At 38.1% G+C, this 15,308-nt stretch overlaps 1 protein-coding gene across 2 annotated transcripts in view; it reads right to left on the bottom strand.

The window, feature by feature from the left end:
- CDK14 (cyclin dependent kinase 14) overlaps positions 1–15,308 on the bottom strand; it is a 601,018-nt gene that overhangs the window by 381,414 nt on the left and 204,296 nt on the right. For both annotated transcript variants that reach the window (XM_024132226.3, XM_055084972.1), the window contains one exon: positions 13,849–13,928. In XM_024132226.3, the coding sequence (XP_023987994.1) occupies positions 13,849–13,928 (80 nt within the window). The remainder of the gene's footprint in view (positions 1–13,848; positions 13,929–15,308) is intronic.

Genomic DNA, 15,308 nt, shown 5'->3' with positions numbered 1-15,308 from the left:
ACTCCATGCAGAGATCAAGGCAATATATCACCATACTTAAGGATTTGCCTAGATGCTTTATGAAGCCCAAAAGCAATACACGGGTTTATCAAATCATTGAAATAATATACCCATATATTTCTCTGGTCACATTTTTGCTCCAAGTACAGCAATATGTATAATAACACAACAACAAATAAAGAAGTTGGGGAACCAATTATATGTATATATATATACACACACACACACACGCACACACACAAAATTGTCCATTTGTTCTTTGTGGGTTTTAAGATTTTTCTTCACTCAGAACATTATAGATTGAAGAAGGTTTTACTTAAAGAAGGCAGGAACTTCCAGTTAAACACCACAGATTTAACACCAGTAATTTTTCTGTCTCACACATAAAATTCAAAGTTGACAAAATATTCCTAACAAACCAAGTTTACTACCACTCGTTTGCTCAGAATATTTTTATGACTTTATTTTTAATGGTTTAGGTAAATCTGAAATTATGATAGCACAGGCTTGTCAGCCAAGTATTTTCAATAGTCTGCTACTGAGGTAAAAGTCTTCTGGAAACATAAGAAGTATCTGAAAGTATAGTTTTTCAAGCTGTAGCTAAGCTACCAGCGCTCTCTAATTCTGAAAACTTTCAAGCCTGCATTTGAAAACAAAATTGTATCATAAGCAGCTGTGTTTTCATGTTTTTCCATTTTCAGTTTGATTTAGCTCCCCTGATACAGCAACATTTTAAAAATATTTTCTTTTGCACTAATTATTCCACGATGGGCAGTATCAATAAGTTCTGCAATATTAATCACCTTAAAATTAGCAGGATGTCTAGTATTTGGTTAATCTATGTTCCAACAGTTAATTGGTTATGGGTTAATCCTGCCAGGCAAGTTTCGATTTTTTTTTCTAACACATTCATGATTCTGCTAGAGAGGGCTGCATGTGTTAGGCTAAGAAAGGAAATTTGGAGCATGAATTGGGGTACTGATCTATGGCTCTGGGCCAGTCAAGTACAAATCACTTAAGGGTTAAGTCTTAATCTCTCCGATCCTGCCTCTAGGAAGTGGTACATCCTCGTGTTAAGAGCTGTGCTGTAGGGTCAGATGCACATGCATTCAAATCCATCTGGTTATCAACTCTGTGGGTTTACAATCTGCTGGTTAGAATGGGTTGGTGGTGGAAATTACTGGTTCCCTATAACACCATCAACCATCTGTAATATTCCAAATGTACTAATATAACAGGGGTAGAGGGAAAGAACTACTCCAGATGCACATCAACCCTGGAAGTCCCAGGGAAAGTAGAAGTGTTTAACTGTTTCCCACAGGCTTACAATTATTTTAATACATTTAAAGGCACTTAGAAATGTAACAGACAACTGTTTATTAAATGCCTTTTTTACATTTAGAATTTTTAAAATACGACCCAGGTCATCTTAAATAAACAAACCCAACAATCTGCTGCTCATCATGGAAACTGCCTCAGATTTCCAAGAAAAAAAAAAATGCCCCTCCAGAAAAATTAATCCTGGTCTTCAACAAGAACATTTTATAATCCTAAGTACTTCTGTGAAACCAAGTTGTCATCATTAAAACTGACCCCTGCTGCTGGTTCCTGCCCATACTAGCCCTAAACTTCAGGACAGAAGGAAGAAGTATCAGCTCACAGACAACAGAACCACTGCCAATTTCTCGCTTATTATTTCCTTTAATTCTTTTTCTTGGACCCTGTTCAAATTGTTACCACTTTAAAAAAGTGCTATTATCAATTCAACTCTTGTGAGTATACTCAGGGACTTGACTGAGATGGCATGTATCCAAAAATACAAATGTCCTACACTAAAATTTCCTTTAACTTTCTACTTCTAAACTTTTCCCACAATAAACTGTATGGTACATTTTCTCCACATATGGTATTAATCTGCTTTTTGAAAAATTAAAATAGGAATTATTTGATGGGTCTTCTGAAGAGTTCTACCACATTCCAAAATGTCAGAAGAAAATGAGAAATAGAGAAAAACCGAAATGACGTATCTTTTTGGCACTTCCCACAGAGATCAGTTATAATCTGTGGTGAGGGCTGCATTTTCAAGATGTGATTCACTGCCAGATCTCCAACCATCTTCTCTACAATGATGATTCAACATGACTTTCACTCCAGGCCTAGCTCTCCTGATCTTGGTAGTTCAAGCTACCTATTGAACTCTCTAGGACTCAGTTTGTTCTTTTGTAAAATGAAGGAACCAGATGACATGGTCACTAAAATTCTTCTCAGCTCTAAAATCCTAGGGTTTGGTGATTTCTAACTGGTATAAATGGCTATCACCTCAAGTTCAGCATATGTAACATCTATTCAATCCCTCGACCATAAAACTGCTGCCACCTCTGGCTTCCTGTTTCTATAAATGGTTCTGTCAACCTCAAACTCACTCTAAGACACTCAAATTGTTCTTAGCTCCTTATTAATCCCCCTCAACTGGACACATTCTTCCTTTTCAGTATCTTGTTCTAGCTCCCCTTTCTCAGGCTTCACGGCATTCTCTTGCAGATTCCTGGGTCTCTTGGTTTTTTCCTCACCAATTATCCCAGATGCCCCAGCCACATTAATGATTCAGGGTCAACAATGAAACACACAGTAACAAATACCAGAGTAACAACAACAACAAAAAAAAGTTAAGAAAAAAAAAACCAGAAGTTTCCAGAACAATACCCAAATTATCTTTTTAGTAGACTATCAAAGAACACAGGAACAGCTAGACTTTTCATAAGAAAACAGTTAGGAACAACCTACACACACCACTGTCAAGAGATTTACTTCCTCAATGGCTGTCAAACTGGTGATGGGATTGAGGTGGAGGGGAAGAAGTGATATTTACCTTAGTCAGCTACCCTAGCGGGCATGCCTTTCTCTGTTCATTTCTCCTTACATGAATCCTGCCTATCTGCTATGGTCTAAATGTTTGTACCTCCTCCACCCCTGACAAATTCATAGTTTGTAGTCCTAATCCCCAAAGCCGATAGTACTAGTAGGTGGGGCCTTTGGGAGGTGGTTAGGTCATGAGGGTGTTGCCCCCATGAATGGAATTAATGTTCTTTAATTTTAAAAAAAAATTTGTTTTTATTTTTTGGCTGTGCCACACGGCACGCGGGATCTTAGTTCACCAAAGATCAAACCCGTGCCCCCTGCAGTGGAAGCCCAGAATCCTAACCACTGGACCGCCAGGGAATTGGGATTAATGTTCTTTAAAAAAGAGCTCCCACAGAGCTCTCTAGCCAATTCTACCACATGCGGATACAGTCAGAAGTCTCGACCTGGAAGAGGGCCTTCACCCAACCATCCTGCCACCCTGATCTGGGACTTCCAGCCTCCAGAAATGTAAGCAATAAATTTCTGCTGTTTATGAGCTACGCAATCTCTGTATTTTGTTAGAGTGGCCCAAACCAACTAAGACACTATAATTTAAGCTCAGCCCAAATCTCTTCCATGTCCACACCAGAGCTCTCTTTCTTTTTCATCCAGAAACCACTATGGTCCTTTTCATTACTGTTTAAATTCCATTAAAACACTAACTGGACTCTTGGTTAGCTCCATTTTGGTGGCAGCAGAGAAAGAGCTGGGACATGACTAGTCAATGCTGGCTTCATACCACAACCCTCAGAATACAAAGGCCCCAGAGGTTATCAATAGTTTACAACTGAACACAACTGAGCACATCATAAAGTATAATGCAGAAAGTGCTAAGAGATAAGTTTAGATAAGTTTATAAAGGAGAAAACAACAACAACAAAAGCAGAGCAAGCAAAAAGAGCACAAAAGGAAAAAAGATTATTTCTGTGAAAATCAAAAAAGTTTCAGGGAAAAGACAAGACTTAAATCAGCTCTTAAAAGATGGTCAAAAGATGGTCTTAAAATCAGGTCAGAGTTGGGGGGGGGGGATCGGAAGGACTCAGGCTTGAAAAGGGTAAGGGACATTTCTTTCTCCAATATATAGCTGCTCTGGCTGCTTCTCCACTACCGAGTCATAAAAGTTCAACCTGTCGATCGCCATTTACAATCAGCTTCTTGGCTGCATAAATTATACAATGATTTTTTGCTTTTATCGGGTTATTTTATCTCACTGAACAAATAGTGTGCTGTGATTAAAGCTACTTGTCAAAAACTGACAGCAATGACAAATGGCTTCAAAGGTTATTTAGCACAACTTCATAGGCTGTTTCCCTCTCCCGTTGCGGAGCACAGGCTCTGGACGCGCAGGCTCAGCGGCCACGGCTCACGGGCCTAGCCGCTCCGCCGCACGCAGGATCCTCCCGGACCGGGGCACGAACCCGCGCCTCCTCCACCGGCAGGTGGACTCTCAACCACTGCGCCACCAGGGAAGCCCAATAGGCTGTCTCTTTCCTTTTTCCATGTGCTTAGGGCAGGTCGGTTCAGCACACAGAGACTGTTCCTACTCCTCACCCTCTGCCTTCCTGGAATAATGAAACATCCAACATCACTGATGTCAACATTGTTAACTAGAAGACAATTTCTGGCACGTGAGTAGGAGTAATTTTTTTTTAAGTTCTGACGTAGAAGTGGCCCATGTTTCTTGCAATGACAGGACAGGCTGGGTAACACCAACAGGAGACCCTCAAAATCTTCCTTGTGACTGTCTGAACATCACTCAGGCACCACCTCTTCCATCATTAATTTAAAGGCTCTTTGACTTATCAACAGTTTCCCTCTCACTCTTTCCCCTCTATAGACATTTATAATTAGATCCTATAATTCAACTTATAACATGTTTATCTTTCTCCACTAATCAATTTTAAGATCTTTGAGAATAGCAGGTATCAGTTTTTATATTCAACAAAATAAGTTTTATTTCTGATAGTAAAAATAACAGAGTTTAGAGAAGTTGGGATAAAGAGGAATAAAGATTTTCTAGATTTAACAATTTAATAATTAACTTATTATTAATTAATAATTAAAGATTTAATCATCACTAGTGTTACATTAATTTTCTTCTATTTTTAGCTAAGTGTATGAATATACATTTCAATAGAATTAGGAAAACATTTGAGGTATAATATAAACCATAAAAGATACCCACTGTAAATATAAAATAAAATGACTTTTAGTAAATATGTAGGGCTCTGCAGCCATTACCACATCTCAGATTTGTCCAACCATAAACAAAATCCAGTACTGGAACAATTTTGTTTCACCAGACAGTGGTGACAGTTTGCAGTCAGTCCCCTCTTCCAAACCCAGCCCCAGGCAACCACTGATCTGCTGTCTTTATAGATTTGCCTTTTCTGGGAATTTTATGTATATACAACCAGGCTTATATAACTGAGCATAAATGTTTTCAAGGTTCAAACGTGTTTGTTTGTTTGTTTGTTTTAATATTTATTTATTTATTTTTATTTTTGGTTTCATCGGGTCTTAGTTGCGGCATGCAGGCTCTTCGTTGCGGTGTGCAGACTTCTCTCTAGTTGTGGCGTGGGCTCCAGAGTATGCAGGCTCAGTAGCTGCGGTGCACGGGCTTAGTTGCCTCGCAGTATGTGGGATCTTAGTTTCCTGATCAGGGTTGGAACCTGTGTCCTCTGCATTGGAAGGTGAGGTTTTAACCACCAGGGAAGTCCCTCAAGGTTCAAACATATTGAAGCATATTATCAGTAGGTAGCTACTTTTTATTGCTATATGAATGTTTGACATTTTGTGTATCAATTCAACAGTTGATGGACATTTAGGTTGTTTCTTGATTTCGCCTATTCTGCATAGTAATATTAGAAACATTCATGTACGTGTCTTTGTGTGGAAGTGTTTTCCTTTCTCCTGGATAGATTTCCGGGAGTGAAAATGCTGGGTCATATGGTAATTTAATATTCCACTTTTCAAAAAGCTGTCAAGGGCTTCCCTGGTGGCGCAGTGGTTAAGAATCCGCCTGCCAATGCAGGCAACACGGGTTCGAGCCCTGGCCCGGGAAGATTCCACATGCTGCGGAGCAACTAAGCCCATGTGCCACAACTACTGAGCCTGCACTCTAGAGCCTGCAAGCCACAACTACTGAAGCCCGCACACCTAGAGCCAGTGCTCCGCAACAAGAGAAGCCACCATAATGAGAAGCCTGCTTGCCGCAACTAGAGAAAGCCCACTCGCAGCAATGAAGACCCAATGCAGCCAAAAATAAAATAAATTTATTTAAAAAATAAATAAAAATTTAAAAAATTAAAAAGCTGTCAACATGTTTTCCAAAGTGAGTATACCACTTGAGAGTCCCACTAGCAATGTATGAGGGTTCCAGTTACTCCACATTTTTGCAATATTTGGTATTGTCTTTTTTATTACAGCCATTGGATTAGATGTATAGTCACATCACACTGTGGTTTTAATTTTCATTTTCTTTATGACTAACAACTTTCAGCTTTATTTCATGGGCTAATCAGCCACTGGTATATCTTCTTTGGTGAAATATCTATTCAAATCATCCATTTAAAAAATTGGGGGGAGTATTCTAATTATTGAGTTTTGGGCCTCTTTATATATTTTATATATTTTGGAGATAAATCTTTTAACAGATATATTATTGGGAAATATTTTCTCCCAATTTGTGGCTGATCTGAAAATGTCTTTAGCCTTCATTTTTGAAGGACAGTTTTGTTGGATACAGAGTTTTTGGTTGACAGGTTTTTTGTCTTGTTTTTGAACATTTTAAATATGTCATTACATTGCTTTCTTGCCTCCACTGGTCTGGATGGGAGATTATATCTTAAACATATTTTTTTCTCCTGCATGTAATGAGTTGCTTTACTCCTGCTGCTTTCAAGATTTTCTTTTTGTCTTTGCCTTCCAACAGTTGCACAATGATGGGTCTAGGTATGGGTCTCTTTATGTTTCTCCTAATTTGGTTCATTTATCTTCTTGGATAACAGATTAATCATATTTTTCAATAACTTTAGTAAGTTTGGGCAATTATTTCTTCAAATATGTTTTTGCTCCCTTCTCTATCCTCTCTTTCTGATACTGTCAAATTCCTTTCTAATATACATGACCTATCAATTTTTTAAAATGAATATTAAAAAGTCTCCTTCGGCTTCCCCGGTGGTGCAGTGGTTGAGAACCCGCCTGTCAATGCAGGGAACACGGGTTCGAGCCCTGGTCTGGGAAGATCCCACATGCCACGGAGCAACTAAGCCCGTGGCATGTGGGATACTGAGCCTGCGCTCTAGAGCCCACGAGCCACAACTATTGAGCCGTGTGCCACAACTACTGAAGCCCGCATACCTAGAGCCCACGCTCTGCAACAAGAGAAGCCACCTCAATGAGAAGCCCGCACACCACAGGAAGAGTAGCCCCTGCTCGTTGCAACTAGAGAAAGCCCACGTGCAGTAACGAAGACTTGATGCAGCCAAAAATAAAATTAAAAAATAATAGATATATAATTTTTTTTTTTAAAGTCTCCTTGTTTACTATCATCCTTGAAAGTTCCTTCAACATTCAGGAAATTTATCTTAAACTAGAGCTCAAAGATAAATAATACTAAATCCTGTCAGTGGTCATGACAGTGGTCATGAATTAATTACTGTTTAAAGTTTGCCATCTTTTGACTATTTCTAAGTCACTAGATAGAACATAGCTTAAGCAGCAAAACAGTATAACAGTTTCTCAAATACTGAGAAGTAACAAAGTTATACCAATGGATTGTATTTTTATAAAGCAATTGATAGTAGCTATGATAATTACTATCATGACAAGCAGTTGATATGTAGATTATGGATTCCCATCACTTTTTAAAAATTAGCCAAGAAATTTTGAAGGGAGGAAGGTATCACCTTTGAAGCAAACTCTTCACTTAAAAGACCCCAGTTAAAACCCTAACTTAGCTGTTTCCTAGTAAACTGTGTAACACAGGATAATTTACTTATCTCTAGGCCTCAATTACCTCATCGGTAATATGGAGATACTAATATCTATATTTAACACAGGATTATTGTGGGAATTAAATGAGGTAGCATCTTTAAAATGTTATTAGCATGACAGGTACCAAAAAAGTCTGTAAAGATTTTTAGCCAGTTATAAATGCCTTCAAATTAGAACTAGTTACATAGTTCTTCTAAATGTGTTTTAAATATAAATGTACCAGAGCTTAATTTATGTTTCCAATAAAATACTTATGTTTTCAAATATAAGTTGGAAACTGTATTTCCAAATAAAATAAGACATAATATAAAATTTTTTACAAATTTAAAGCAGACAAGAAATAAGTTATTTCATTTAAAAAAACTTTATCCTTTAAAATTAAAGACATGAAAAAGAAAATACATGATTTTTATAGTTTTTAAAGTCTCATGATCTGAGAGCTTGGAAATTTTTTGTTGATATCAATTGGCAGACACCCATCAAATTACTCAGGCTTACAAAGAATAACAATTTTGGCAATTTACATAAGCTTACTTAGAATCAAAGTCTAGACTCATAGATTTTTATCTTCCACTTAAAAAATTTTTGTCAATTGTTAAATGCTCTGAAGCAATTCATGTTAATTTTCTCAGTGACAGATATAAAGGGTTATTATTAGAATGTTTAAAAGAAATATTCTAAGCACAGTAATGTGCATCACACTACAGCAGGTGTGGATGAGGAATACTGATGATACAATTATAGATCCTTTATCCAGGAAAAGATCCATGCTGGTACTATTATTTTAATCATGAAGATATAAGATCATATAGTCCAACCCCTCCATTTCAAAGAGAAAGAAACTAAAGACAAAATATGTTAAGTGACTTGCTCACCATCACATAGCTAGTTGCACAGTCTTCATCAAGACTCAGAATTTTGCTGTATGGTGCTTTCCCAACTTCACCTGTCTGTTTCTTAACAGCTGGAAAGTCTCTATATACAATTTTGATCGTACAGGTTTCTGTGTCAACAGTAATGCAGTATAGTAGAATAAAAAGTAAGGATTTGGAATTTATTCACTCATTCATTCACTTATTCATTGAACACATACTGAATGGCTAGCATGTGTCAGGATACTTGGTAGAAGACCCAAGCTGAACTCCATACCTACCACATAATTATTTGTGTGACTTTGGACAAAAATTTCTTTAGATCCCAGCTTCATAATTATTAACACGAAGACAGTAACATCAACCTTTCTCACGATGTTGAAAGATTAAATGAGATCATGTACTTGGAAGTGCCAAGTAAGGTCCCCAATTTACGTACAACTGGCCTATTATCTGTATTGCACACCATATGAACAATTGCCACATGAACGTCCAACCTCAAACTTAACATGTTGAGATTGAACTTACTATCTTTCCCTTCCTGTAACTGCTACCTTTCTTGTATCCCTAAGACATTTCATCTACTTCCTTTCAAACCTTTCTTGTATCTCCTGACTCTTTATCAGTACCATCAAAAACCATGATGATATCATATAATGATTTTAAGTTAAAATAGAAAAGCCGGCCTCAGCACGGCTACTTAATTTCTCTAAGCTCCCATCAAAGACAGAACAAGTTTCAAAGCACCTGAACCTGAATTAAGCCATTAAGCACTCTAGCTCTATAAAATAAAATTCAAAGTCCATCTTTGGACATAAATCTAGGTAAGATTAGGGTTGCTTACAAGTGTTTCCACTTTAGGTGGAAATTACGTGTTAACATCTAAATTCCCAGGTAAGGTTAGAAGTGGCAAGCAGCCACTTGAAAACTACTTTACTATGCACAGTGCTTTCCTACTTTGAAATCTTCCTGCTATTGATGTTTTGTGAATGAGGAAATTGACCAAGCAGCAGAAAAAAGGCAAACTCAAATTAAAGTGCTTCCTCTCAATTGAACAAGCCATGCCACTCCCTCATCAATGTAAAAAATGTAAAAATGAATATATCCCAAGCATCTACCACCCTCATCCTAAATATTTCAAGTTCTACCACTAGATACACAGAGGAGTTATTGTGCATGGATTTCTAGTATTAGTAACAGCAAAAGAGAGTAAGCAATGGTGCTAGCTTTTGCTTCCACACATAAATAGCAGAAAAATAAGACTTATGAAAGGCAAGAGAGGAACAAATAACCAAAACTGCCCAGAGTTTCTTTTTCTTACTATATGGTCATTTATCTCCATTAAAAATCACTCGGGGGCTTCCCTGGTGGCACAGTGGTTGAGAGTCCGCCTGCCGATGTAGGGGACACGGGTTCATGCCCCGGTCCGGGAAGATCCCACATGCCGCAGAGAGGCTAGGCCCGTGAGCCATGGCCGCTGAGCCTGCGCGTCCGGAGCCTGTGCTCCGCAACGGGAGAGGCCACAACAGTCAGAGGCCCGCGTACCGCAAAAAAAAAAAAAAATCACTCGGAAGTCAGATTTTATTAGCAAAAACGTAAAAAATTTTATTCAAAGGAAAATACAATGTCTTGTTGTGATCAGTTCCTTCAGGCCTCAACAATTCTTGTACCACTCATCTCCAGAGCATTCAGAACTCTGAGTTTAAAGACTCCTTGGGAAATCAAAACCATAATACAGAGGCAGATGGTTCCTGATGGCACAAACCAACTCCTGTGTTCTGCAAGTAGGGTTACTGAGGCCCAACACCATTAGGTGATGTTACAGATTGAATTGTATCTCCCAAAATGCATATGTTGAAGTCCTAACTCCAGCACATCAGGATATGATGGTATTTGAAATAGAATTTTTTTCAGAGGTAATTAAGTGAGGTCATTAGAGTGGACCCTAATCCAATATGACTGGTGTCCTTATAAGAAAAGGAAATTTGGACAAAGGCACAGAGAGAAGATGATGTGAAGACACAGGGAAAAGACAGCCATCTATTAGCCAAGAAAGGCTTGAAATAAATCCTTCCTTCATGGCCATCAGAAGGTGGGCCCTGACACCTTGACCTCGGACTTCTAGCCTCCAGAACCATGAGATGCTGTTTGAGCCACTCAGTCTGTGGTACTGTGTTATGGCAGCCCTAGCAAACTAGCATGGTGATGAAAAACAAAGTCAGGATCAAAACCCAGCTTTCCAGACTCTAATATGAGGCTTTCCAACTCACTACACTGTCTTGCAATTTAGCTCTCTGTTTTCACTCAAAGTTCTCTCCCATAAAAATCTTACCAGGGCTTCCCTGGTGGCGCAGTGGTTGAGAGTCCGCCTGCCGAGGCAGGGGACGCGGGTTCGCGCCCCGGTCCGGGAAGATCCCACGTGCCGCGGAGCTGCTGGGCCCGTGAGCCATGGCCGCTGAGCCTGCGCGTCCGGAGCCTGTGCTCCGCAACGGGAGAGGCCACAGCAGTGAGAGGCCCGCGTACCGCAAAAAAAAAAAAAAAAAAAAATCTTACCAGTTGTTCAACTTGTTAAAGACCACGTTAATACATACTGTTTATGCTGGCCTCTTGTGAGCTACACTTCCACATCACAAAAAGACATTTTTGTATAGATGTCTCATGAACTCAAGCCCCAATGTGTAAAACCCCAATCAACTACTCCACAAAGTTAGTGTGGACACTGTTTCATAATCTAAGAAAGTCTAGGCCAAGATTCAAGGCCTTGGACAAGTCATCTAACCTCTCTGCGCCTCAATTCCATATTAATAATACAAATTCTACAAACAATATAAATTTTACAACCCCCAAAAAAGAACCTTCAAAAGGCTAATGTGAAGGTTAAATTGGATAAGCCCTTTCAAACTGCAAAGTGTTAAAAGCAATTCTCCATGCAATCAAAAACTATTTCTCTCTCTGGCACCATTGTTTTTACACATTCAAACTCAAAACCATTGATATTTCCCTCTCAAATTGCCTATAACTAATAATTCACCTAGGTCTGGCATTTCTTTCTCTGCAACATCATTTTTTGTCACTGCTTTCTAATAAAGCCTCATGATTTCAAATCTGCACTGCTCTGAATGACTGATTTATCAGCTTCTGGCTTCCTCCTTATCTAATCTATATCACATCCTAATATCAGATTTATCCTCCTAATACACTCAGCTCAAAAGTCTTCAGAGGCTCTTTAACCCACAGAACCAGGTCCCACCTACAGAGCCCTGCATTCTACAACACAACCGCAGCTCGGGGCCAGCTCCTAAGCTTATCTCAAGGTTTACCGTGTGCCCAAGGGCCTTGCCTCATACCCAGCCAGTATGAACAGACAGATCATCAAAAACTTTAATATAACCCTACTTGCTTCTTCCCTTGAGCTGCCCATTGATGGACCCAACTGTCAAAGCTGGATCCTCTAATATCATTAGGAACTTCCTCTTAACCTTGAATCTGGGAAGGCACCATTAGCAAGGTTAGGCTGGTTAATTCTAGTGCACGTCCCACATGCTAAGGAGCATGCCTGCTGCCCAGTATCATTTTCCTTTTGATTCTCTCTTGGCCCAGCAACTCTTTGCCCCTCTCCTACTCCTTAACATTCAGGGTCTACCATAGTCAAATTCACAGCTCAATGGGAACCCATTGCTCCATCTCAGCCAGTGGTTTCCAATTCCATCAGACCAAATACAAGTATTTTATTCCGGGAATAAACCTCACTTGACAGTGATATATTATCATTTTTATATATCACTGGATTCAAGAGGAAATGCCAGGTAGGCAGAAGGATATGTGAGAATGGAAACAAAGACAGGGTCTTAGCTAAAGAGAGGTATGTGTAGGTCATCATGTTATAGTTGCTATTTAACTCATGAATAAAATCACATGGGAAAGAGTGCTGATTAGAGAAAAGAAGGCCCCTTCCCTGTCCTAAAACTCCATAACATTTAGAGAAGGAGACAACACACGAGAGAGAGAAAAGCTACCTACTTGGAAAATCTGGTGTTAGCTAAACAGGAATGATAGAAACCAAACTGAAGTGGTATGAAAAGGAGAATGAAAGGTGAGAAAGTGAAACAGAAAGTAGACTTCTTGGGAGTTCCCTGGTGGCCTAGTGGTTAGAATACCAGGCTTTCACTGCTGTGGCCCAGGTTCAATCCCTGGTCAGGGAAACAAATCAGACGTGACAGACTACATTTAGTTCATCAATATCTTAACAATACTATTGAAGTAAATCTCTGTTATTTATCTTGTGGATCAGCAGAAAAGTAACTGTGGTTCCTTCAATGCAAAAATAAACTGAAGTCTTATTTCAAGATTTGTACTTTTAAAAATGTAGTAGAGGTGAAGCTATTGATACTAAAATTTATGAAAGTGAACTGAAAAGATCCCACTAATAAAAGAAGGTATTTTATTCTCTTGAAGTAGAGAAACTATGCAGGAAGTAATAAAGCAAAAGATAGAGCAATTTCATTTCATAAAAATTTAAAATTTATATGTAGCAAATAACTGTTAAAAAGACTTTTTAGAAAAATGACAGAATGGAAGAAAATATTACAACATACATGATGCTGATATATAAAGAGCATCTATAAATCAATAAGAAAGCCAATAGAAAATATGTTAAAGAACAGGAACAAAAATCAAGAAAGAAGAAATACAAAAGACCTATAAGATAGCATAATCACCTCATTTTAAAGAACTTTCCTTAAAAGTCATGAATATAGAGTAACTCTAGATTAATATGTGTGTGGAGCTCTGCAAACAAAATCAGACATGTAAGATTCCTCAGTTAGTGATAGTCTCACCATCAATGCACAGCAGTTTTTTTCTCCACACCTGAGTATATAGCAGGATAGTTTTATTTTATTTAACATGAATTGCTATGATCATAAGAGGTACTGATTTTTAAATTTCAGTTTACACATTCCAATTAGAAATATAACCAGTAATTTAGAAATGCAGCATATTCAGAGGTGCATAATAGTTAAACAGCTATGGGCATCAGGCAAACACAAAAGCAAAGATAACAAGAGAAAATGCCTACCTTCCCTGATAGCTGTGAAAGGTGTACCTTCTTCTTCTTGCAGCCTGATCACCTTCAGGGCTACCAACTTCCCATTTACCCTGGAGAAACAAAACAAAAGATGAGAAGCAAATCCGTGAAAATATGTTCCCGTTAGTGTTCTAATTGTCTTCCTTACAATTTATATTTTATGCATTTTTGCATTGAAAATGTCAGGACTCAATTATGCCACCACAACAAGATTAATTTCAGTAAGGCTGGGAATCCTGTATCATCATCATAAATATCCACACTTTAAATATTCACATTTTAAATATTCGCACTTGCATAGTCCAAGATTTAACTGAAGTTTTCTGTGATTCACTCTATGTTCTTTCCAAAATGAAACTAGTGCTTAACAAAAACGCCATGTTCGATCAATTATTCACAGATTAATTAAAACTCAAGTCGTCAAAATAACACTCTCCCTTTGTTTCTCCAATAGCGCCTCTGTTTCTTTTGCTGAAATGTCTTCATCTTCAGTCTTAAGTTGAAGTCATTCAATCCCCAAGGACGGAAACCTGACACTCAGTCTTCTTCCTTCTCTCTTCCCTCTTCTTTCTCTGTCTCTCTGTCTCTGTCTCTCTCTCAACATCACCCATTCCTCCCTTTTTCACTATTTTTTTTTAACTAGAGCCACCTAAAATTACATTAGTCTGATTATGTTTTATAATGCAGTATATCATCAAAATAAAAGTTAAGAATATTTTACTATTACAAAATTACACAAGACCTATCCAAAGCAGATGTTTCTTCTAGACACATTCTAAATGTGTATCAGCTCTAATTAAAAGTAAGATTACGCTAGGCAGATAACTTTTTATCCAATCTATTCTGTTAATAAAATAAAGACATGATTATCTATCTTGGTCTTCTAGTTGACTGCCCTACTTTCTACCTTGACTAGGCTTACCAACATACTTCCTTAATTAAAATAAGTAAAAGAAGCACAAAGCATTTAATGAAAAGTAAATCTCCCTGCCACACCCAGTTCCCACCCTCTGAGGTCACCACTTACCTCAGAGAGGTAACTTAGCTTAACATATATACTTAACACACACACACACACACACACACACACACACACACACACACGGTAGTATGGCATACAGGGTACAGTGTATATTATTTTTATCACTCGATATATTTTGGTGACTTCCTCATAAATTCATAGAAAATTGTCTCTTGCTTTTGAAAGACCACAGGGTGTTCCTTTGTATGAGTGTAGTATGCTTAATTTAACGCCAGTCCTCTACTGATAGGCATTTAGCAGTTTCCCAATTTGGGGCCATAAAACAATGATATAATAAATATTCTTGGACATAATTTTATCCATGTAAAAATATATCTGTAAGACAAATTCCTAAAAGTAGAATGTGGATGGACCTAGAATCTGTCATACAGAGTGAAGTAAGTCAGAAAGAGAAAAATAATACCATATG

The sequence above is a fragment of the Physeter macrocephalus genome, chromosome 5 (genome assembly GCF_002837175.3).
Source record: "Physeter macrocephalus isolate SW-GA chromosome 5, ASM283717v5, whole genome shotgun sequence".
NCBI classification, from domain to species: domain Eukaryota; kingdom Metazoa; phylum Chordata; class Mammalia; order Artiodactyla; family Physeteridae; genus Physeter; species Physeter macrocephalus.
This window is presented reverse-complemented; position numbering and strand designations above follow the sequence as displayed.